The sequence below is a fragment of the Agelaius tricolor genome, unplaced genomic scaffold (genome assembly GCF_023055355.1).
Source record: "Agelaius tricolor isolate 1412-34295 unplaced genomic scaffold, bAgeTri1.0.p SCAF_4, whole genome shotgun sequence".
NCBI classification, from domain to species: domain Eukaryota; kingdom Metazoa; phylum Chordata; class Aves; order Passeriformes; family Icteridae; genus Agelaius; species Agelaius tricolor.
Genome location: NW_027269264.1, coordinates 50,704,002 through 50,729,759, shown reverse-complemented (window position 1 = coordinate 50,729,759; position 25,758 = coordinate 50,704,002). Strand labels below are relative to the sequence as shown.

The 25,758-nt window shown below is 44.8% G+C and overlaps 1 protein-coding gene across 1 annotated transcript; it reads right to left on the bottom strand.

Annotated features, from left to right (window-relative positions):
• Positions 1–13,781: 13,781 nt before the first annotated feature.
• Positions 13,782–19,101, bottom strand: LOC139589529 (phospholipase A2 inhibitor NAI-like). The gene is made up of 5 exons (XM_071425974.1): positions 18,979–19,101; positions 17,845–17,961; positions 16,220–16,369; positions 15,951–16,091; positions 13,782–14,167 (listed from the first exon to the last, which is right to left on the bottom strand). Exons 1-5 carry the CDS (start codon positions 19,025–19,027, stop codon positions 13,938–13,940), a joined length of 687 nt encoding a protein of 228 aa, XP_071282075.1. The 5' UTR covers positions 19,028–19,101; the 3' UTR covers positions 13,782–13,937.
• Positions 19,102–25,758: the final 6,657 nt, after the last annotated feature.

The window sequence follows — 25,758 nt, the reverse complement described above, 5'->3', positions numbered from 1 at the left end:
GGAAAAACTGGGAAGCAGGAGGGGCCTGTGCCCAGACTCAGTGTGGTATGGTTTGTGAAGGACAACACATCAATGCCTGGATAAGCCTGGACTCTCTCTGAATCCTGGGCTGCTGGAGCTGCCACCACGTCCCCAGAGAGCAGCACAAATCACCTCTACCCCCTCTTTGCAAAGGTGTTGGTAGCAGGAGACCAAACTGCCTAAAAGAGCCTGTGGCTTCAGGGCTGAGGCTGCCCTCAGTGCTTCTTCTTTGAGCAGTATTGAACTCTCCCCTCCTCTGTAGGAGGAAAAGTCTGTGTGGGGGCAGCCACACTCCATGGAGCAAAACCTTCCCACTGCTAAAAGCCATCAGAAGCCTCCCTGCCTCCTGGTGAACCTCCACGAGGTTAAAAGGAGAGCTCCACATGTGTGTGTGCATGTGTGCCTCTGTGGAAAAGCAGGGGAGAGACTGACTTGCTGCAATGAGCATTTCAAACAAAACAGTATAATTACACATATTTTTCTCCCATGAGCAGAATGGGAGCTCAGCATGTAACATCTGTTGCTTAATGCATTCCTAGATAGCACACAGATATTATGGTGATAAGCACCACTTAAGAACCAAGATAGCAAAGAACAGAAAGTAATGATTGTAGTTACACAGGGAACAGGTCAGATCTTAGTGTGACTTTAAAGCAACCTGGTTTCGACCCTTCCATTTATCATAATGAAAGTAATGCATATAGCAGTGAAGAATTTTAATAGCATTTTAGAGGCAATAATAGCTTCAGAAAGATGACTTTCATTACATGGCTGTACAGCTGTCCCTGGAAACTGCAGAGAGCCACATCACACACCCTTTATGTCTTGAACTGAAAAAAATATCCTTTGGAAAAGAAATACCTGTATGGATGATCTTGAGCTGTTTGAGAATGTAGACAAGACCAAAATTCACACCTGCTTCAGATCTTTGGCCTTCACCAGAGCACAGTTTACCATGCAAAAGGCATGACCACAACCAAGAGGTGCCCACCCCGTGCTTTCCACAGGCTGCCCTCTTCCAGTGCACCATGACAGTGCTTCCCATGCTGGGCTAGTTCCTTATTCCCAGCTCCAAGAGGTGGCAGCAGCACCCCTGCCTTTGGGAAGCCACTCCTGTGAGGGACTGCCCTTGGAACAGGAGAAGGACTGACACCCAGGGGAAAAGCAGGTGCACACCCACCCACTCAGACAAACTCAGCATCTCTGAGTTGACCACCAGCTGCAGCAGGCCTAGCACTGTAGACATGCATAATATAAGGTACAGGACAATGTACCAAAAAAAAAAAATTAAAACAAATTTTCAAAGTTTTTGCATCTCACTGATTTTTTCAAGTTAATAAAGAGGGGGGAAACTACTTTTGGGATTGAAAAGTGCCCTGAGACTCTTCTCATTATTCCCAAGGGAAGCTTTACAGCATTTTCCATTACAAAAACCTTTGTAGAAGTGTCAGCTGCTTTGACTGTCTCCAGCCACCTCAAAGACTAAAGGTTGAAAACAATTCAGAGTTGTCAGTAAAAAAAGAAAGAAAAGAGAAACAAACAATCCTTCTCTCAGATACAATACAACCTCAACAGAACCAACATACAGTGGAGAAAAGGATGAAAAGAGCCAGCGATAGACAAAAGCTCCCTGCATCCTGGGACAAAGAAAAATACAACCCACCAGTTCTCATCCCACCTGCAAGGTGAGACTTGCACCTGAGCACATCAACAAGGGTGTGTCACTAAGCAGGGTCCTGCCACCTCTTCTTAGGTGGTTTCTTGTGTTTAGGAGTCTCCTCCACCTGCCATAGGATGCAAAAATATTTGGAGGTCTGCCTCTGTCAAAGCACTGATATAGCCCAGTAAATATAATTCTTGAAATTGCTAGTGAAAGACACAAGCTTTGGCATCCAGGCTTATCTTGACCAGGGCTGCTGTTAGTTTACATTAACAATTGCCAGTGCTCAAATAACTTCTGTATAAGCTGTTCTGGCTTTATCTCTGTGTTACCATATAGGGTAAAATGGCAAGCATAGGTACTCACTGCATAACAAGAAACAGCCCTTTAGGTTAATTGAGGCTGGGGAAAGCTGTTGTGCAACTTTTAAACTTTACCTGGAAACTACTAGAAAGGAGAAAGAGTGTAATGACAAAAAAAAAAAAAAAAATTAAAAAAAAAAAGCCCCAAACAGACTGCAGGCCTGAGGAGCAAAGAGCACCACCATGAATTTTGTGCTTGTCCTGGTGGCAACTCAGGACACTGATGACTCACAGAGACAAGCCACCACCACCTCTCTGCTTGAGGAGACTGGTGCCACCAGCCACAAGACTCAGGGACATCAGGAGGTGAGGATAGCACTGGAGAGGAGGATTAGATATTGCAACTTTTCTTTGCAGCAGTTTTAAGAGCATTATGACTAATAAGTCGTAATGCTCTTAAAACTGCTGCAAAGAAAAGTTGATTTTTCTGTACTAATCTGGATTATAAGTGTTAGTATCATTGCAACTGGACTAATAATAAATTTATTATCTCTTAAGTTAAGATTTTAATAAAACTTTTGGCTCTGTATGAATATAATGTATTAATCTTGGCACATAGCAATATTTTAAGCATGCCATGACAGAAGCTGTCAGAAACCCAAGCTGATTGCCAGGCACTAGTGGAGCAGAGCTGAGAAAACCTCTCAAGACAATGGCTCCAAAGACAGGAGTGAACCCTGCACAAACCTTTTCCCCCAAACCTATGCTGCCTGTTGAACTGTTTGAGGATGCACAGGATCTCACAAGGGTTGCAGCTTTCAGGGTGCTCCTGCTGGGAATTTTCAAACAAGTTTTTTAAACAGGTTTCAAGTATCACCTACTCCCAGCTTGTGCCCACATGGTAGCTGACCCCCATGTCTTCTTGGGCTGTCAGTTCAGCCCTTCATTTATCCAAACTGATCTTTCCCACAAACTGCTGTAGCTCTGAAAGAGCTCTGAGCTGGAATTATAAATGAGGGTGGGATCCTTACACCCAGGCTCACTGTCTTTGACCCATCTACAATTGGTTCAGGTTTAGAGTCACCTGTGAGAATGTAATTCTGACCAAAGGACTCCATCTGAGGCTGGAAACACATTTTCAACAAGAGCTACAGCTTGGAAAGGAAGAGAAACATGCTTCTCATTCCCATCCTCGTTAGGTTATCCTCAGATATTTTCTGACCAATCTCTGCTCCAACTTTGCAACCTCCCTGTCTATGAAAGGGGCAGACTGAGCATCAAAGAAAGCAGCTGAAAAGCCCAAAGCTGTCACTGAAATAATCTCCCAAAACTCACTGCACCCTACAGTCAGAGGCAAAGATCACAGTGACATTATCACCTCTGCAAGAAGCCAGGTGATTAAGCAGTAATAGAGACAAGAAAAGCCTGAGGTGATGCTTGTTAGAAGCTGTGGAGACTTGAATGGATATGGATTTTATTGTCAAGCTGACCCAGCAAAGTCACTTAGTTTAAATTTTCCTGTGCCAAACTTCAGCTGAAATAAATTTCTACCCAAGAAAAGGGTTCATTAAGCATTTCACTTAGAGATAGGAAAATGTAGTGGGGGAATATGAAGCTTTTCAACTCCTCAGGCTTTAAAAATATAACAATGTCAGCCTTCTCCACTTTCCATTAGCTGGCTCCTCACTGTTTGGAGAGTACAGTGTTCTTCACTGAGATGGGCTCACAACAGCCAACCAAGTGTTTACCCATAAGACATCATTCTAGAATGAAAAGTGTTACCTGGGTTTCAGTGTATTGTTTAAGATTTTTGAGGGGGTTTCTTCCCATGACTTACAGCTGTCTCTACCGTATGTAATGGTTTCTAAAGTTTGTCCTGATTTCCCAAGGACAAAGAGAAAACAATGCCAGACTCTCCTTCTTAAAATGGGTAGAAGGGAATGGGAATATGGGGAAGGAAATGTAGGAGAGGTATCTTTGTTAGAGGCTAGCCACAGTCAGACTGCAAAGAAATGGAGGCATCCTGCTGGTTGCAGACTAACTTTCTGTAGAGCAATCATATTAGTCAAGAAAGTTATGAAGACTCAGAGGTTTCTATCTATTTCCACACATGAAATTTAAAACCTAAACTTTAAAAACCCAAACTTGTAATAAAACTCTGAGATTTAGCCAAAAGCTACCCTGGCCCCAACAGATGAATCAGGCTTTGACAGTTTCCAAGGTCGTTCCCAGTCACAATAGTACATTGCAACATGAGAAAATAATTTTCAGGCTTCTGGAAATATCTCCTCATCCTTACCACATATCCTAGCAAGAAGTCTCAGATGAAGAGGCTCTTTTGCTCAGCAGCTGCATCCAAACCTGTGTATTTGATTAAGCTGAGGGCCATGCAAAGCAGCCAGCAACACAAGACAACTGTTTGTAGGAAGAGATGATTCACTGGCTTTACTGGCAGCAACAGGGAGAACTCTATGTCCCCTTCCCACTGGATGTACTGTCCTCTTGCCTTTACACCCTGCTCATGGCTCCCACCAGTCTGATCCACAGTGACCAAGAGGCCTGAGGATTGCAAGGAAAATTCGCTTGCTGTGCAGGGAATGCAGCCACATGCCTTCTGCTGGCACACTGCACCTCAGGGGGAAATAAGTGCAACCTCACAGGGGTGTGCAGCAGCATCTGGGCAAACACAGATGAACCAAATAAAGGAAAATCATTTTGCATCTGCCCAGTATCCAGAGCTGGAGCAGATTTCTCAAACTCATCACCTGCCATTCGGGCACAAAAGAAGCAGCCAGATATTCAAAGCAGCTGTGCATCCAATGCCAAGAAGGGTCAAAAAGCTGGCCTTTCAAAAGGTGTCTGCTGTCCTCTTGCTAATCTCTCAGTTTGCAGTGCATGTGGGTGTGGTGGTGTTCACAGGGGTCCCAGGAAGAGGGAACAGACAAGGATCTGACTCCATGTTTCAGAAGGCTTGATTTATTATTTTAAGATATATATTATATTAAAATTATATATTAGAACTATACTAAAAGAATAGAAGAAAGGATTTCATCAGAAGGCTAGCGAGGAATAGAAAAGAAGAATGACAACAAAACCTTGTGTCTGACCAAGAGGATGAGACAGATGGGCTGTGATTGGCCATTAATTAGAAACAACCACATGAGACCAGTCACAGATGCACCTGTTGCATTGCACAGCAGCTGATAATCATTGTTCACATTTTGTTCCTGAGGCCTCTCAGCTTCTCAGGAGAAAAAATCCTAAGGAAAGGATTTTTCATAAAACATGTCTGTGGCATGTGTGTAAGCAGTGATTCCAATGGAAGCCAGAGACAACAACAAAAGGAATTGAGGGATCACCTCCAGCAGTGGAGGGGGCATTTACAGCCCTTCTGTGGAAGCCAGCTTCCTCCCCCGCCTCCCCTCCTCTTGTAAATCCATCACAGGTCCTGCCAAGCAGCAGCTTCTCCCCTTCCATGGCTTTTCCCTGTGGCCTATGACCACTCTTGGCACGGCACTGCCTGCTCCAAATGCAGCGTCCAAGAATCCAGTGCTGATGTAGCCGCTAAAGCCATGAGAATTGTATCTGGAAATGATGAAGAGAAAATTACTCCTGTGGGGAAAAGACACTGTTAAAAATAAGTTGTTCTGTGACCAATGGAGTTAATAAGGTGACCTTTCCTACATTTCCCTTTCCAATCTCCTCCACCCTGATGCTGCAGCTCCTTCCAGAATCTGCTACTAGTTTGGCTGGGGATGTGGGTCCTGCGCTGTGGCTGGCTTGGAGCAGTATCTGAATTGCTTCATTATCCAGGACATAAGTGCTCCTTGGTCAACAGCAGGTATATTGTGCAGAACTCTGCCTCTGCCTTGTGAGGAAGGAGCAGGGAACAGCAATTATACAGACCTTTCTGCTCTATCCAGCTGCCAGTTTTCACAAAACTGTGAGCAAATTAAAATCTTGCACATCTCTTACTAGATAAAAAGTATGGTAGAAATCATACTTTAAGGGTCATAATTGAGAAAGAGGAAACAAATACAGGGGAAAAGTAAATGCAACACCTTGTTTCCCTCAGTCATTAGGTTTAAAAATACTGACAAATGACAATACCATGAACTTTACACACTGATTTAGTACAGGATAACCTGCAATATCAATTAGGAGTACAGTGGAAGTGTGAGGTCGCCGCTTGCTGTAACCTCTAAAAGATTTTCTGATCTCATTAAAGTAACTTTCAAGCTACATTCAAGCATTTAAGCAAGTGTGAGTAATTGTCAAAAAGGTCAGAGAGGGAAAGGGAGAAAGAGAAAAGAAAATGCAGTAATAAAACCTGCCAAGAAATTACATCCCCACCAGAGGTGTTGTGTGACCCCGACAAAAAGCTACCCCGTCCCCCAGGAAATCTGGTTTTCCTGGCTGACAATTTTCTGGAGAAGCTGCAGAGAAAAACAACTTGCTGCCCTGCAAAAGAGTGCAATATCTGGTGATTTCTGAGATTTGTCCATCTCTGTTTTTCTGGGATACTATGGTTTTTCCTGAAACATTGGACCTTTATCTTTGAAAAGCAACTCTGAAATGCTGAAAGAGGAGATAGCCAAAATTATGTTAGAAAGCTCCACCCTCTGCATCTGCTGCAGTTACCAGTTTTTACCATGTCTTTCACTTGCTGATCAAGGGCACAATCAGAAAAAGCAGAATAAGAATAGGGAAGGGACATTTAGCGCTCTTAGCACGTGGCACCAAGACCTGCAAACCGCCAAGTCCACAGCAGAAAATATTTTCTCTGACAGGCTGACTTTTTTTTTCAAATTTTGATGTTTTTTCCTGATTTTAACATGTATTTGCTCCAGCTAGTGGAGCAAATTTGCTCCAGCTAGATTTTTTTTTCAGTTATTTCACTCATTTTCATTTATGTCACTGTAGCCTGTCTACATAATAGCTTAGACATGACAAGCCCAGTTTACAGCATCAAAGTTCAATTGGTATTTTTGAATTTTCTCATGCCTTGATGAAGAAATCCAGCCATTTTTGAAACGCAAAAGCCAATAATGCAGAGGAAAAAGGTGCTCTGGTGCCAGCTTATGTCTTCTGAAATAATCCTTCTTGAGAAAGGTGTACTCCTTCTTGCAGGCTGGGAAACTGAGACATGACCCTTCCCACAGAGTTGCCAACAATAACAGAAGAAAAGCATCTTTTCAGGAAAAAAGTCTGTTTTTCTCTTTGTTGCCTCTCTCAGGGGTTTCCTGCACATTATTTCCCCATGATGAGCTGCCAGCCAGCTCTCATTTTAATCAGAAAACCTAAGCCAGCATAAATGCCTGGATTTAAAACCAGCCTTCCTTTCTCTGACACTTTTCTGCAGGTTGTGTTGAGGTATCAGAGAGCTGAAAAGCTGAGCTGGTGTGGGTTTAGAGGTTTTGTGGCAGTGCAGCTCAGCCAGGGAGGGTTGGCTCCTGAGCTGGAACTTGGGCAGCAGAAAATCTCAATGCAGGGGAAGGAAGAGCCTGTGCCAGAAATAGCTGCAAGGCTCCAGCATGTCCCACAGACCACCAGGCAGACACAATCTTCCTCTAAATATCCTAAAAGGGTGGGTGAGCAGTTCCTCATGTGCTGCAGATGGGCTGCAGAGAGAGGAACTGCCCAACCAGCACAGATGGAGGTATGGGAGAGCATGGATGTGTACCAGGAATGTGCGTCACAGAGCCCAGTAAATTCTGATCCCCCACCAGTCCTTCCCCTTCTCCTGCTCAGAGCTGTCCTACAGAGCTTGAAGGTCTGCACAGTCTGAGTCACCATTCTTGTTGTTTAACTAGCCTTGAAACACCAACATTTATTCATGAAAAAGGATTGAGAAAGACGTATACCAGATGCCCAGCTTGGTTTTGGTCCAGACTGTCTGGATTTTCTGCCGGGGCTGAACATCAACCATGAAGATGCAAACAGGGAGTTTCCACAGCTGCCTCTGACAGCTTACCCCTCAACCTTTCCCACCAGGCAAAGGGAACAGAGCCCACAGGTGCACAAAACTGGAAGGAAGAGAAGCTGGAAATGGGGAATGATAGTGATTAATTACTTGATAACACCTTCATGGTGTTGGTCAGTGACCAGGTCTTCTTGCCAGGTAGAGTAGAAGTAGACACAGCACTCCATTATATGGTTTAGTGGGTGTGGTGGTGTTCAGTTCAGAAGTTGGACTTGATGGTCTTCAGGGGCTTTTCCAGCCTTTGTGACTCTGTGATTTATAATTCCATGGCTTTTTTATTTCCCACAGGTCCTTAGTGTCCTAAGCACCATGTGCCTTCAGTCTGGGGCCATTCATGATCTGTGGTACTTGTTAGCAGTTTTGGCAGTTTATAGCAAATCTAGCACATAATTGGCATCATGATCATCACTTCCTGTAATCTGAAGGATCTCATAACACTGTAATTAATTTCTTACAGAGTCCCTTTTGCCATCATGCAAACAATGACAATTTCATCTCCCATTTTAGGAGAAAAACAGTTTCCCACGCTCATGTCTGCAAATTTTCTGAGTCACCCATAGAGGTTTGAGAGCACAGGACAGATAAAAAAAGCCACAGCTACAGTCCTAGACCAACCAGTCTGAATCACACTTTTCAAAAACTTCCATCCAGCAAAGCTGTGTGTCAAACCACTGTCACTGTATGTGGGTACTCAGTCATGGCCTGTGCAATATAATAAAGAAAAAGAAGGAGGGAATTGGACTAATTAAAACATCTTAAACCCATCCTTTCACAGACACATTGCATGGGAACTTAGCCACTTATGAAAAGCCTGACTTCTTAGGTATACCCTGAGCCTCTCACTAATTCTGTGGCTCAACACCCTGTAACACTATCTGCCACCCCTCCAGAGCTCCTGCACCAAGGCCAGATTTCCAATCAGACTTTTTGCACAGGCTGTGACAAGCTATTTCCCAAATTGCATCAGCCTCTGAATCCAACCAGCCCTATGAGATGGGTCCTCATCTGGGCCCCACAAAATGTTTTGTAGTTTCCTAAATTTGGAACCTCACAGCTCCCTTTGGCCTGCACAGAGCCCAATACCCACAACCAGCTCCTCCTTTGGGAATCATCTGCCAAAAGTTTTCAGGTTTTTCCCTAGCAGGCCACACCATTTGCAGCAGAATCCTGCTTGGAAAGAGTATGATATTCCCTACCAGATTCTTCTGAGGATAAAATCTGAATCCATCACTGCATAACACAAGTTTGTGGGTAAGATGCTCAAGAGTTTATTCTCTGAATGTGAAACCTGACATGAGGTGTGACCATGGGATGCAATGCAAAAGAAACTTTCCCTTCCTGCTATCTGTGACATCTGAAAACCAAACAACTGTGTCAGCAGTGGCAGCACCCAGATGTCCAGCCTCCTGCACATCAGCTCTTGCCCTAGCAACTGGTAAACCTTACAAGTATGCTTGGAGTGATTTATTACATGATTCCAAGTTAGGTGCAGGGGTAAATTTTGTTTTCATTCACTCACACACATGAGAGAACTCAGTGATCCTAGAGGTCTTTTCCAACCTAAATAATTCTCTGATCCTAAGACAGTCTGCCATAGTTAAGATATGTATAGGGAAGGACAGATGCTTCTTCCATGTGTCAGCAATAGAAGCAGATATTAAATGCTGTTCTTCACATTTGCAACCCAGAGAGGGGAAAATATTGTGAAAATTTGGGAATAGGAGGTTTTCATCCAGTAGAAGTGTCCAAGGAGTTAGGACAGGCTTTGACATGGGGTTATCCTACTCCTGACCTGTGGAGCATTTGCTCTCTGTGCTACAGAGCTTTAAGGTAAAATATGTTCTCGAAGGAAAATACATCACTCTGGACCTGGGATCCTTCCCACCCAACACTTTGTGTCTGGGGTGGAGGTGCCTCTGCCAGTGGTGGATCTCACAGTGCAAAAGGGAGTGTGTAGTTCAATTAGAAGCTGATCTCCAAGAGCAGTGCTGACTCAGTCATCCTGGGAATTTAATACGTGGTCAGATGTAGACCTTTGCTGAAGCCCAGATTTGGTCAGATTGCTCAAAACCCACCTATCCTTTCCTGAAAGAGCTGGAAAAAATTATGTCTCTGGTATGCAGCAGGACACATGTCCCTGTCTGCAATAAAGCCTTCTTGTTCACTCCCTGTTTGTCTTCACTTTGCCTTTGAAGTGAGACCCCCAAAATACCCACATAACCTGCTAGCCCAAGGTACTGGAAAAGCTTCCTTATGGGAAACATAGTAATTACATTAAATAAAATTTTTTAAATGGAAACAATTTTGCATTCCTCTGCAAATACAACCCCAGACCAAGCTCTGGTCAGATAAACTGGATCCTGGTGTTCTGAGCTCCAGGTGTGAAAGAGCTGGGGGCAGGAATGCTTCCCAAAATGTGAGAAAAAAAGAGAAAAACCATTCCCAGCCAGATATGATGGGAAGAAGGAGCCAAGGGGTTTTAGTATCTGATAAGAGCTGTCTTGCATGATGCATGGCTGCACAGAGATGTAGCCCCTTCTCCCTGACTTCTGCTCTGATCCTTTCCAGTCCACCCACCAAGCTCAGGGCTGTGTCCCCACCTTCCCTCTACCCTACAAAATCACCAGCCTGTTGAGCAAAATTCTTGCATATCCATCTTCCTGTTTCAGATCTGCTATGAGTTTTCTGCCTGCCACCAGGCTTTCTGGCTGGCTCAGCATGTTGGGAAAGAAAAACTTCAGAGAAGAGAGAGGGAATGGCAGGACATGGTCAATTTTCCACTGTCTGGGAAGCCAGGACAGTGGTCTGAGCCCTCTTGGCAGTACAAAAGGGGAGATAAAGGCTGTTGACGACATGGTGGGTGTTGAGGGTGAGGAAGGCAGCTCCAGCCATGCAGAGCTGTGAGTGTCTGTGCCTCTGGTGGCTGAAGTATCTGCAGGATCTAAGGGAGGATCTGGTATTCACATGTCTGCATGTGTGCGTCTGTGTGGGAGTAGGGTTTGTATATATTATAACCAGAAACTGCAGATGGAAACAACCCATTTTGGTGTCTAAGGCCTGGTTCACAGCCCATTAAAATAATCAGGAGTCCTTCCACTTACAGTGGTGGATTTTGGCCACATCTCTTCTTGCCCTTCCCCAACATGCCTATGGCCTCAAGGGCTGCTCCTTGCTGCATATCCTCAATTTAACCCTGTGAGCAGTGGGGCTTCCCATGTTTCCCAGAGTGGCAACTTTACAGGGGATCTCTGGACATGCCTCCCCCTCTGCTGTCACACCCTGCACTTACTGAGAGGCAAGTGCTGCTCATTCATCTCTCCTTCCTCAAGATACCGAGATGACTCTGTTTGATTTGGTTTAGTAAATTGGCATCACCAGGGGATTTTTTTCCAGCTTTTGTGTGGCTTTTATCTGAACACACTTCAGCATCATCTCCCTCCTCAGAAGCCAGAAGTTGAAGTCAGAAAGGCTCACCATCCTATCACCTTCACCCACTCTATCATGCTTTGCCTGAACTGTGTTTAACCTATCTGCACCCATTTCTGAAAGGTCTTCATTCTAGGTCTCAGACATCAAAAGCTGATGATCCTTTGGTCTGATGGCTGCATTCTGTGCACAGTGATGGTGTTGCTTCCTCTCCTTTGGTTCTGTCAGGTTATTGCTGCACTCCTGTGTATAAAGGAGCCCTTTAAGGTCTTACCAATTCCACATAAGTGTGGTAATAGCCTGTAAAGAAAGCACACCCCGCCTTTTGTTTTTCAGTAAAATCACATGATTATGCTCCTGAAGACTTTCACTGAAAGCCATTTTATTTCATGTTTTCCATTTGTAACAACATTTTAAAATGTGGATGTTAGAACAGGACCAAGCACAAGACTGTCATAAAGATGCAGGGTTGTTTCCACTCATCACTCCATCATTTATACAGCCACAGATTGCAACAGCTTTGTTTGCCACAGCTTTGTTTGCCACAACATTGAATTAGAGGTCAAAATTAAGCTGCTTCTGCTTTCTGCACCACAAACCCTCATCAGAAGTATTGCTGTCTGCTCTCCCCCTTGTCCTTCCCAAAATACCACCCCAGCACCATGGCTCTCTGGATGTGTACCACCCAAGTCTTGACCAGGCCAAACAGATCCATTTTGCTTTTCCATCCTGATAACATCACAGGCTGGAGTGGAATGAGCAGAAAGGGAAGGGCTGAGCCATCGAAGCGGATCGAGGTCTGCCACGTGGGTGCCAGGGACAGTAATGTAATGTTCCACGTGAGCGTGCAGGAGGTGTGTTCAGGGATAATGTACTTACACAGATAGAGAATTTTTTTAATTCCAGGATTTTATCAGATCTGGAAAAATGCTGAATGAGTGAGTCGCTGCAGTATCAGTGTATGGCTTCACTATGATGAGGGAGCCGTGTTCCTTCTCTAACATCCACTGTAATTGTACAGCCTCTGCAAATAATTAACTGAGTCTAACCAGACTCCTTTGCCTGCATTGAATCTGTATTATCAGTTCACTCCCTACCTCAAAAATTAATTTTTACTCTCAGACCCACACCCCTTTATTATAACAGATAATGTGACATTTTATCCCAAATAATTTGGTGGGAATACTAGAAAGAAAGGAGTTTAAGCCTGTTTGGGAAGAAAGGGAAAGTCAGGGGAGACAAAAACAGCAAGAACATTTGGTCCCCATGCTGCAAGTTATAAACTGATCACGTATACATTCATGCATACACATGTAGGCGTAGTCATCTCACTACTGCCACGTGTTGTGGTCTGGTTTCAGCAGCCAAGGCTTTTCTAGCACTGAACAAGGAGATAAAATTGCATTGCTTGATCCCTGGAACCCCGTGCCCAAAACGTGTGCTTGCCCTGCTGAACTGGGGCTTTTAGGGGCAGACACAACCATGAAATTTTCTTCGTAGTCCTATAGTCTGCTCCAAACTGGGCCGTTCATCTGGGAGCAGACAACAGGGAGATGCTGAATTTTGCTAACACCCCTCCACTTTATACCTCAGCATCTCTCAGAGCTCTCAGCACTCCATCCTTTAGCCCACATCCAGTACTAACTCCCAGGTATGGCAATGCTGCCTGACAAGGGGTTTTACTTCAGTGCCTTTGTGTGACACCAACCCAAGGATACCCATGAGGCAAGGAGTGGTTGGGGCAGAATAGCCAGGGGGTGGCAAATGTAGAAGTGGGAAGGCTACACAAGCTGTGGGTGTAGTTCAGCCAGCAAGGAGGAAATAAGAATTGAGCTGAAGTCCCCCATTAGTTGGACTCCCAGCAGTCTGTCACCCTGGAAAGATACCTTAATTAGAAGTTCCCAACATAACCATTTATTCCAGATAATCATGAAACTAAAGACTAAATGTGTGTCTGGTAAGGCAACTTCTTGCCAGGTGCAGGTTGCTTACCGCAGTGTCTTGTACTCTGAAGCAAATACTATTTGTGGCCCAGGGCCAGAAGCAGTCCTTTGAGCTGAGAGACTCCTCCCGCTTGGACAAACAAGATACAAGGGTTGGAAAAAGGGGAAAGTGACATTTCTACTTGGAATGAACCTCTCAGGAACTCATGTCCAGTCCTTTTCAGAGCCTGGAAAAGTGGTTTTTGTAAGTTGCCACTTATACTGAGATAGTGCTTGTAGACTCTTGCGCTGGCTTGAGAGCACCCAATTCCTGTGAAGGGTTTGAAGACTTCACACAGTCTCATATGGTCTCAGTATGGACAAAACACTGAGAGAATGCCACACAAAACCAACCACAATTGAACTGATGAAGGTATAAATGAGATTAAATCAACGAGGAAACAAAAGAAGCGTAAGTGCTGTCTTTATTCCGTGAAAATATAAAAGAAGAGCTAATCTGAAAATAAAATCCCCATGCAGAAGAAGCTACAGCAAAAAGGACTAAGTTGCAAACCACTGCTGGGATTTGCTGTGGGTTTTGCTCAACCCAGCACTAGTGAGAGTCAGAAAAGTACCTTCTCCAGGATGAATCCTGATAGGACAGGAAGGAAGATCATGTGTGGAGGGGCACTCCCAGCACTGTACACCACGCTGTACATGGCAGAAGCTGGTCTGCATTGGAACCGTTTCAGCTTTATGTCCATCATCCCCAGGCTGTTTTTTCCATCTCCTACCATGGTGCATTCAGAAATGGTGGTGCAACCCTTCATGGCAGCTTTCAGAGACAGTCCACCTGTGCAGGGGAAATAGAAGAAATGCATGGCACGTGTCAGGGGATCCAATCCCCAACATTAATCCTACCCTGGCCAGTGCAGTCCCCATTTCCAACCTAAGAACTACCAATTCATTACATCCAGTTGGTTCCAAACCCACCAGCACTGTCTGTTCCCATCCCCTGAACAAAGCTGAGGAAACAGCAAGGCCACCTTGGTTTCCTTGAAATACAAGTAATTTAAGGTTTGTCTTCTTTCTTTCTGCTAAATAAATATGACTTTTAAAAATTCTAAGCATTTAAATTTAAAAAGTGAAAATGTTTTAAGTAGTTCCCTTTCTCATGTCTAAAGATTCTCCTGCCCAAACTTTGGCTTCCTAAAGAAACCAGAGCTGTGTAGCAGTACACCAGGTATTCATTGTCTCCTTCTCCCTTATGACATTCAAACTGGATGATTTTCTCTAAGTCAGATTTGACATGGAGTTGAGAAGTCTCAGTGACAAGATGGCCTGAGCCATTTATTAAGAGGAATTAATTCTCAAAGTCTTTATAAGGTTTTAGCCAAACCAAGAGAGAAACCTACTGACAGGCCCACTGAAACCTGAACTTGTCCTTTGCCACCACTGGAGCATTTACAAGAGGAGACCTGAGCAGCTGCTGAGTGCCTAACTCCCCATTCAGATATTCTTGCTCCTGTTGCTTGCTTGTGCTAGTGTTGTTATGTGTCTCTGCTATGCAGATTATGGAGCTCTGGAATACTTTGTTGGATTATTTTGTCTCAGTTTATCACACTGCACAGGCCTTCCCCATTCACAGTGGCTGATCAATCAAGTTAAGACAAGTTGGGAGGATTTTTTATTTCAGTTGTACACTGAATTAATTTTGCCACTCTATTTTCATTGCTGTGACTATGAAAATTCTTATTTTCCTTCATGTTGTCTCTGTGAAACATGATCTAATTCAGGGTTTGGACAGCACATTAATAAAGTCTATAGGAAGGACCTTCAGGCATCACATCATCACCTAGCAATATTATCAACTCAAGGGAACTTCATCCATAACCATATACAAGATAATTGTTTTTCAGTCTGCTTCTACAGCTGGTTGCTGCCCTTTATTTCCATGGGTTTTTTCCTGCCTGCTGGAGCACAGGTGTGCCATGACAGGTGGAAGTCTTTTACCTGCAGCTGGGGTGGAAAGGAGAGTGACCAGAAAAATTGCTGTCTACTTTCCTCTGTCTAATTACAGGACCTGAGGTGGGAAAAAGATTTCTGATGGAGCTGTTCAAAGGCTGGACTTCAAGGCAGGAGACCTGTTTCTTTCCTCATGCAGAAGCACCACTGCAACAGTGTCTTGTCCCACATGACTGGTATTACCCCATGGGAAAAGCAATGTTTCTGCAAAACTCCATCTGAACTTCCACTGAGCTGGCAACTGGCTCACATCCAGACTCATCTTCATACATCCTAGCTAGGGCCAGCAGTTCAGGGGCTTGGTCAAGTTTGTTACACACCCAGGTACCAGATTGCCCCAAGAAACCAGTTCCACTCTAGATCTCAGTTATGCCATGTTATGAAGAATTCCAGCAATTATCCATGCATGACTGGGAAGAAGGAAAGGAAAACAATGCCTGCCCTTTGATGAGCTCAAAGTTTTCAGTTTTCAGCTTTAAGTTCCTTGTATCTTCCTCTTTTTTTTATTTCACACCTTTTGCCCATTCTTATCTCAGTAGTGCTTTATCTTAGACCAGTTTCAGCCATTTTACCAAGAAGATGAAAAACAGCCCCAAATGATAGGCAGTTACCTGCATTCATTAACCCAGCAAGGTCAACGCATTGGTCTTCAGATCCAGTGCAGTTTACAACTTCATTGCCACACTGAAAGGAGTCCACGCTGTAGCAGGCAGGACACTGGTATCCATTGGGCACGTCATTATCTGGTGGCACTGGAATGAAAGGCAGGGGCTGTATCTGGTTTCAGTAAGGGAATGAGAGGAATAACACAGGTGATGGCCTCACCGTGGGATGGATCAGACAGAGAGGGGATGGGCTATAAGGAAAATAAAGAGTTTACATGACACAGAGGTGGTCCGACAGTCATCGCCCGTGCAGCAAACCAAGTGGCTCTTTGCTTTCACCTTCCCATAGTTCACAGTGACAGGACCAAGGTTGCAGACGTGGGATGGCAGGCAGGACTTGATGGATGAAGAGATGGCCATACCCCCTGTCATGAAGCAGAAGGCAATGCCAAGTCGTTCAACACAAAGTAACTCACTTCCCCTCCCAGCAGTTCATGTACCATCTTCTAGGCAGCTGTCCCAGGGCCTAAGAGGGACCCCTGAGCCCCCTGAGAAGCATCACCAGTGAGCCAGGACACTGCAGAGATGATGGTGTGACACGTGCCTCTGACCCATAGCACAGGCTTGCTCAGCCTGTGTAAAATCTGCAGAGTGCACAGTCCATCCCAGCCACAAGCATCCTGACATGGTCAGTTCTGGTCTACCCCTTCAGCCAAGCCCAGAAGGTGTAAAGGGGAGCAGAACAGCTAAATTGAGTGTGCTTGAAGGAGGAAAGGTGGGTGCAGCAGCAGAAAAAGGCAGGCACTGGAGCTGCCAGCACCAAAGCTGGTAGGATATGAGCCAGACTCCAGTTTAAAGGCAACAATCACATCACTAAGACTGGGCGATGAGTGAGGCCTTGCCTCTAACACAACCGAGTGTCCAGCTGTGTTAGGGCTCAGCACCAGCTTTGACTTATCAGCTACAGGGACATGGTTACTGGTTGATAACATTTCCTCTGAGGACAAGCTGAAAGAGCTGGGGTTGTTCAGCCTGGAGAAGGGCAGGCTCCTCTAGTGACCCATAGCAACTTCCAGTGCCTAAAGGAGCTACAAGAGAGCTGGAGAGGGGCTTTTGACCAGGACACGAACTAATAGGGCTAGAGGGAATGGCATCAGACTAAAAGAAGGTAGATTAAGATTAGATATTAAGAAGAAATTCTAGACAATGAGGGTGGTGAGACACTGGGACAAGCTGCCAGGGGAAGCTGTGGGTGTTTCCCATCTCTGGCAGTGTTTAAGATGGGGCTCTAAGCAACTTGGTCTACTGGAAGGTCTCCCTGCCCAGGGCAGGGTGTTTGAAACTAGATGATCTTCAAGGTTTCTTCCAACCTAAACTGATTGATGATGATGATGATGATGATGATGATGATGGTGATGATGATGATGATTACTGTGATAAGGTGATAAGCTCAGCCGTGGTGGCACTGCATGATTGCATGGCGTCCCCATCCCTGCTTGAGGACAGGCAAGCTTCTCTCTCCACACATCACCAGTGCATCCCCAGTACTGGGTGTCAGTACCTTAGTGTAAGTCACGGTTCAGTCTCCCAACTTCCTGACTCAACGACTCACCTTCACCAGAATTAAAAGCCAGTGTCTCCCCCCACTATGAGGTTTTGGTCCTTCTCTCCACAACTAAGAACCAAACCCTCCCAGTAGAAAACTGCTTCTCAAAATAGAAGAATAAAGAGCTTTTCCTATCCCAGACTATCCTGATCTCTCGGTGATCTGTCAGTAAAAGAAAAATGAACTGGTTATCCAAGGATGGACCATACTACCAGTGACAGAAGCAGGGAGAGAAAGGCAAGTCCCCAAGCCAGCCCCCCTCTGAAAGCCACACTGGCTTAGAGGATGTCTCACCTATTAGGACTTCATGCAGAATAATGCCACAAGTGTCCTCACCACCAGTGCAGGTTTTCACGGGGCCAGAGCAGCTTTTTCCCATGCTGTGACATACCTCACACTGAAGGCAGGTCCCTGGGGAGAGGAGGACACATTCCTGAGCAGCAGTCATAAGGAATCTCACTTCCTCTTTCACTGATGTTTGATTTCAGCATTGATCAGCACTTTTCACATTTCTCTTCCTTTATGTTTCATTGTGCAATCTGTGCTGGGCTTTTCCAGAGTTGCTGACAACAGCAGCCCTACAAACCTCTTCATCCTGGCAGGCACTTAGGTGTTCCTGGATTCACAGACCCCAGATTCTCTCTTTGTAGAGAATAAGGGCACCTGAGTGGCTGGGGAACAAGAACTGCCAGCAGGTACTGGCTGTGCTCTGTACAAACTGCAGGCTTTCTCTGTAAGCATTATCTCTTCATATATCTCTTTGTAGGGATTAGGGGAAACCACTTCACCAGATACCTGCTGCAACACTTAAAGCTGACCAGAATGTCAGATACTCTTCAGAAACACTTGGAAAGGAATAGCCTGTATTTCAGGATCTCTGCCATGACACACACCCACAGAGTCCAGCATGTAGCTGAACAAGTGCAGGGCATGTGTCACCTCCCTAAACCCAGGTGCCAACTAAGGCACCTTGCAGTGGCCATGCCATCTGCTGTGACCCAAGTCCTCCAAGACAGCTGTGCATTTCTGGAGCAGAGCTGAAGGACAGCTGAGATGACATTGCGTCCAAAATGTCACACAGCCCTGGACGTGAGTAAAATAAATGAGCTTGGAGATCGATTCAGCTTACCAAAGGTCGGGCTGCCTCAGGGTAACCTGAGTCACTCTGGTGCCTGTCCTGGCTGTACCACCAGTGAGCACCACACAAAATCAGACTGCGAGCTCACATTGTAAATGCCAGCACCCTCATCTGCACATTGGTTCATAGGACCAGAGATCCCCCAAGACCAGTCACCCTCACCCCTCTGCAGTGCTAATCTCCCAAGATGAGGAGGGTTCATGGCTCAGATGGCAGCAATTGCCTCACACACTCCATTCCCAGACCTCTTTCATGTCTCACAACCCCACAGGTCCCAGTGAAAAACTCACCTGGGTCCAGGAAAGCCAGGAGGAAGCTGAGTCCAAGGGATACCCTCATGCTGATGGGACGTAAGCACAGGGAGCTGCCAAGTCTCACCCAACAAAGCACTGTGTGCCACAAGGGCTTTTTAAACTGGGAGGAAAGGGGGTGTTTTAGGGAAGTAGAGGTTGGGGAAGTTTTCTGAACAATATACTGCTGGGCACTAACACCAGTGTTTGCTTTTTCTTTTAAAGCATAGGTTTTGCCTTTTTATTGTCATGAGTGATGCTGTTTGGTTTTCCCCTGTTTGGAGCGTGCATCCTGTGGGGTAAGACTGTCTTTCCTGATGATACTAGGTTTGTCTCTGGTAAAGACTTGGAACAATGTTCAGCCTCCACCATCCATATGGATGATGGAGAGGAAACCATTTGAAAACGCCTGGTGTGCTCTCACTGTCAGGCCCAAAGAAACCAAGAACAGCCAGGAGCAGCCAGGAAATTCCCCTGTTGAGTTTTTGATGGCTGGTTTCCCATTTTGTCATTCCTATCATAGAGTCAGGAGCTCTCATGCTCACAGTACAGCGGGAAAGCAGCAGTGCCAAAGCAGTGAAATTCCTCTCCAAGCTAGAGTGCAGCTTCAGTTTGCAAAGTGACTGCCAAAGCACAGCTTGGAGCAGGCTCAGTCAAGGGTTCTCGGGGCTGAATACGTCAGAGCAGCAAAGCCAGTACTCCAGGGTTTGTGTTTTGATATAAAACACTTGGCAGTTGATAAGGAAGTCTCCTATTGTCCTTCTGGGCTTTAAATTAAACCAAGTCAGCATAGAGAAGTTATGGATGCAAGACAGCCTGGTCCCAGATCAGGTAAGGTTATAGCAGTTTTCCATGCCCTGGCATCTCATGATGGGCTAATGACAAGTGGCAATGACCAACTTGCCATTGGCCCACAGGCTCCCTGCCTCATGGGCAGGTTTTATCAGGATGTGCTGCCTCACTGAAACCACACCCTGCTCTGAAGATATCCTCTTGTCCTGCACCATATTGGACACAGACCCTCCAGGACTTTTTGCATTGACAGATGGGAAGAATTGAAGTGCCCTCGTGCTCCTTTCCCATTTGAGACTAACCTCTTCAAAGAACAGTTGTCTTTTGACATTCCCCAATATACTGAGTAGTCCAGTGGGGCCACTTTCTTAGCCAAGCCCACAGTGCTGTAAGAATGGGAATCACACTGGGTAAGAGCCTTGGTCCCCCATTGTCCATAAAGGTGATATCACAAGGAAACCAGGGAGAATTATATCTTCACCCAGAAATTCTTTTTCAGCTCAGAAAGGGTCTCATGCTGCAGTAGATCTGTTAAAATGAAATCAAAGCAGCCTGTTCAGGATTAAAATCAATTGGTCTTAAACCAATTAATTTTAATCCAATTCTTATTGGTCTTAAACCTCACAAAGAATAAAATCATGTCCCCAGGCAGGCAGGGGTACGTAGATTGGGGTGATTCTGCCATTTGACTAAATATGGGACTGCAGATACAGATAGGAAGATGAGAAGATGTGACTGCCTCTGGTGATTTTAATTTCATGCCCTTTCATTTAAGATGATTAGTGAAGTGCTTGGGGGCTTTCCCTGAACAATATGAGCACACTAGTCTCACTGAATCATACAGAACTCACCTGTTTCCCACCTCTCAGGGAGGGAGGATATGAAGCTGCAGCCTTTTCATGTGCTCTTTTAGAGATGAAATCAAGCACAGCAAGGAGGAGGCACCATCCACAGCAATAGGAGACCTGGAAAATAAGACTTATTAGAGAAGATGAAAACAAATGCGATCAGGGGACTCCCAGTCACATCATATAGGTCTACAGGAAAACAGGGCTGGATAGGAAAAACTATCATGGGGGGTTTACATTAGGTATTGGGGGAATTTTCAAACAGTGACAATAGTGAAGCTGATTGCCTGGGAAGGTGTGGATCCTCCATCCTGGGTGGCTTGGAAAAACAGACTAGACCAGTATTTATTAGGGGATTATATAAGTTGATAGGATCCTGCTCCAGGGCTGAGAGATGGATTAGATGCTCTCTCTCAAGATTCTTTCTAAATTGGTTCTTATATTTTAATGTCATGGTGTGCATGAAGTGCCTGTCGCCTGCAGTGTGTCCATGTTTCCAGAAGGAGAGAAGGATGATAACAGAGCAGTCACATCTTCAGGGAGGTGAGACAGAGGCTGGGGAGGTCAGAGAAATCTGTGAGACAAGATAAGCTAAAAATCTAACCCTGAAAATAGCTTTGGTAGGAAGGGGAGATGAAAAGGGACAAAATGAAAAGGAAGATCATTCTATGATCAGCAGAAGAAAGACATTCATCTAGATGCTAGAGCATCTAAAAAAATATATGTGAATTTGTCCTGCAGAGTTGTAGCAGAAAATTCCAATGGGTTTCATAAAATCAGAGAATTATTTAGGTTGGAAAAGACCTTTAAGAACATTGAGTCCAGCCATCAATCCAATAGTGCTAACCCTACCAATAAACCATGTTCCTAAATGAAATATCTACATATCTTTTAAGCACCTCCAGGGATGGTGATGCCACAACTTCCCTGGGCAGTCTCTTCCAGTGCTTGAACACACTTTCTTTGAAGAAATTTTCTTAATATCTAATATAAATCTCTCATGGCACAACCTAATGCTATTTTCTGTCATTCCAAGAGCCCAAACATAAAGGTATCTCTTCAAAGCATGAAAATAATATATCAGATTTACATCAAAGCTGAAGAACCCAGGTCAGAAAGCTCTGAAAAATAAATCAAAGTGACAAAATTGTGACAAAGAAAGTAAAGGTTAGAAAGAACTGAGGTTAACAGTTCCTGTAGCAGATACTGAATGAAAGCCTTGCACAGTCCTAACTGGCGTTCAAAGGGAGGATTCCTAAGAGAGAATTACAATGTTGGCTTTAAAAAATAAGTGAGGTCAGAGCTAAGGATAAACCCTCTGATGGTGAGATCAGCTGGGGCCAAGAGGAGCACCCTCTTCCTGTGATGAAACACTTGAGAAGGAACCAGGAGGAGAGGATGTGTCTGGGTGAAGAGCGAATCCAACAGAGCCCTGGACCCAGGCAAGCACAGAGTGGCTGCCAGCCCTCGTCCCTCACAGCCACTGCAGCACTGTGACAAGGCCTCCCCTCCCAGCAGCCCAGAGCCAGCAAAGCCCTTTCTGCAATGGCAGACAAATTGGTGGTCAGGATGAAGCCCTGTACACAAGGCTGGGGTGCTCAGCTGCATCCAAAGGGTCACCCAGAGTACTGGCAGCCACAGCAGAGGTGCCAACCCTTACCCACATTACCAGGACATAGATCCTGAAAAAGGCTGGAGGGACCATCACCATAGCCATTTTTAACCACAATGTGTCTCCTTTTCTTCTTCTCTTTAGAAGACAGTGCTAACTTCCCAGCCTCACTGGGCTAACATTTGGGCTATGCTAACACGGGGCTGTCTCTGACTCCAACAGCTCTAATACCTCCAGTGAAAGAACATGCCTGAGTAATACCTCCAGTAAAGGAGCAGTGTTCCAAAAGCCCAGGCACGGGTTCTGTGGGAGCAGTAGAGCAAAGGTGTCTCCTTACCTCTGCTTAACCATGATGCAAGAAGACAGAACCACAATGTATTATGGCATTTCAATGGTGAAGTCATCCAGCCCATAAAAAAAGCTGGAGAAGAAGCCTCAAATCAACCCATTTTCTGAGCTGATTCCTATTTCTCCAGAACAGAGACTGGCAAAAACTGTCTGGTTAACCAGGCAAGGAAACAACACAACAACTCCAACCATTCCATGCAGGGGTTAGTGTATCCCAAAGCAGGAGTCTCACCATGTGCTTGCTGACTATAGGCTGAGGAAGTTTTCACAGAATCACAAAATGGTTTGGGTTGAAAGGGACCTTAAGGACCATCTAGTTCCAACCCCCTCTCACCTTCCCGTAGACGAGGTCAATTTGACAGTCATTTGTCTTAGCTGTGACTGCACAAATAAATGAGCCAGCCAGTATAAGTCTAATTGTCACTCCTGATATGGAGCTTCCCAAGGTATCCCCCCAGCTGTGCTCCCCCCAGTGCTTCACCAAATAACTCTAGGCCAGAAAGAAGGGATTTTATTGCCTCTCCCCACCTACTGCTGATGTGGAGTCAGTGCTTGAACCAGGACCTGGGGAGGGAAGGCTGGTGGCACCCAGATGGTTCAAGGGAGCAGAGTCACACCCATGGCTCCATGGGAGTCAGAGAACCACGAGTTTGTCAGGAAGGAAATTACTGTGTGTCTGGAAGAGCAGCATTCCTGTAATGGGGTGCCAATTTTCATACATTGCTTTTCCATGTGGACTTTACATGGCATGGTGCCAGTGTCAGGTCCCCGGTGGCTGCACTGAGCCTTCTCCTTGCATCTCTTCCCAGAGAGAGGCTCTTTCCCTCTTCCAGCCAGTGCTGGATCTGCCTTTCTTAAAAATACCCTTCAGTGTTCACTTTCCAGCCAGCCAGGTCAGTCCTTTACAGTGAGAGCTCCTGTTGGCAAAGAATTTGTGAACCAGGGAAGAGAAGCTGAAGACTAGAATTAATATTAATGTAATAACAAAATACTGCTTCCTAAATGCTTTCTTCTGTGGCTAAAAAATATGGTAGTTAGCATGTTATTGCACCTGTGCAGCAACACTCATGAGAAAATACACAGAATCAAATTGCTGAACATTATCAAATCATGAAACTTCCTCTTTCAAGAGATCAACACATTTAAAGGAGTGCAAGGACATTTTATTTTACCTTTGACACTATGCCATTTATGCCATTAACATTGCTGAATTGTTGGCACCCTGACCAGTAGTAACCTTCTCAGCTGGAATAATCGCCAGGGAATCCAACTGTTTTCAAATATCCTGAAGGAAAATAAATTTGCACGCACGTTAGTGTGTTCAATGAACTCCCTGTTCCAGCATGAGTCATCAGCAATGTCATCTTTGAGCATTCAAGAAAACAGCAACTGTTTAATCCATCGGATGATGTACAAAGTACATCCTTATTAGATATTCACACCTTTTATTAGACATTCATATTTCAACCTCCTCTTTGGTGAACTTCTCCAATGTGCAACTTTACCAGCAGCAGAGCTCATTCACTGAGAGAGTTCCAGGCTGGCAGCTGAGGCAGATCAGTTTAGCAGTTTTAACTGGTATATGAAGCCAAAGTTAATGCTGCATGATCTGGTATAAAAAAAACCAATGAAAACATAGATGAACTCTTTTAATACAATATTAATATCCACACATTATATTTATGGTTCATGGGAGTGGTTAGGAATCTCAAAATGGAAGAGAAAGTCAGCGTTTCGGGAATCATGTCTCAGTGGGCTCTCAAGTAACCTGGATTTGCTCTTGTCTCTTGAAAAAGTGGCCTGACCCCAATCCCCTGGCAATTTGATTTAATGTGTTCAGATGGCTTTGTTTGCTCCTGCTTTATGCACAAAAAGTCTCCCATATAGCTGGAGCTGATGATGAAGGTCCCAGGTCCTGGGAAGGCAATGGACAAGTGGCAGCCTCCTACATCCCACTGGAATTTGTGAAGGAATTAGTGAGAACAATGGGAACCTATACATTTCTTTTAAAAGCCTAATTTTGTGGGGGGAAAAAGGGAGCCAGCCAAAGACAACCTGGTGATGAGGCATTGATACACTGCAGGTGCTAAGCTGATCTGGGGGATTTTGGAGGACAAAGATCCATTCAGCCACTCATCTACTTCCTTCTGGCTATCCGCTGCACCCATCTTCACAGCTCTGGCATGGAAACCCTCCTTAAAACAGACTACATACTTGGAAACAGGAGATGTGAATTGGCAAAGGCGTTAATTTTTGCCCTGGACTGCATTTTTTCTGAAAAAATATCACTCTATCAGTTTTCCACCCTCTCTTCATCTTCAGTCAATTACTAACCAAGTCTCACCGACAGGAAAAAAGATTTTATCATGAAAAGCAGGAGTCACAAGTGAGTAAAACTTGCCTTGGAAATGGACAGGTGCAGCCAAATCAAGAAAAATAAAAGTAAATTGTTACTGCTAGGCTTGAGACAAAAGGCTATGCTGTGGCTACAAACTCTGCACATGGTGGGAAATATTTGAAAGCAGGCATTTCTTTGAACCTTTACACAGATGAAGACTGTCTGTTTTACACTGGAGATCTTTGAAGTGTGAAGATCCAGACAACCTCATTTACCACTTTTTCTTAAGCTGAAGTGATCTGAAACTAAATGAATCCTCCTTACAATTTTTCACATTCCATCTCTTAGTAGTATGATGTTACTCCATCGATGCCATCCTTTTCTGTTGCAGGACTTTTCCTGAGTCTGGTGAAGTCATCCAGCCCATAAAAAAAGCTATAGAAGAAAACTCAAATCCATCCCTTTTCTGAGCTGATTCCTAGTTCTCCAGAACAGAGAGACCTAGGATGATGCACACATCATCCCCAGTGAGCCCAGGTGTTATGTGCTTTTCAGCATCAGTTTCTGTCTCCTCTTGCCAGGCCTTTTTTGTGAAGCATCACACATTGATAAGGAAGAACCCAGAAACACATGCCCTGCCGCACAAGGAGACATGCTTTCCAAGTGATGCTCATCTTTCCCATCCCTTTCCAGTCCAACATTATTCATTGATTGATATTCATCATAAAATAAAGGTATTCCCAAATAAGTATGACAGCACTAAGATCATGTTAGCTTAAAGCCTGCATTGGTCTGGGCATTTTTATATCATCAGTTACTTTCAGAAAGCAAAATCTGTTGTT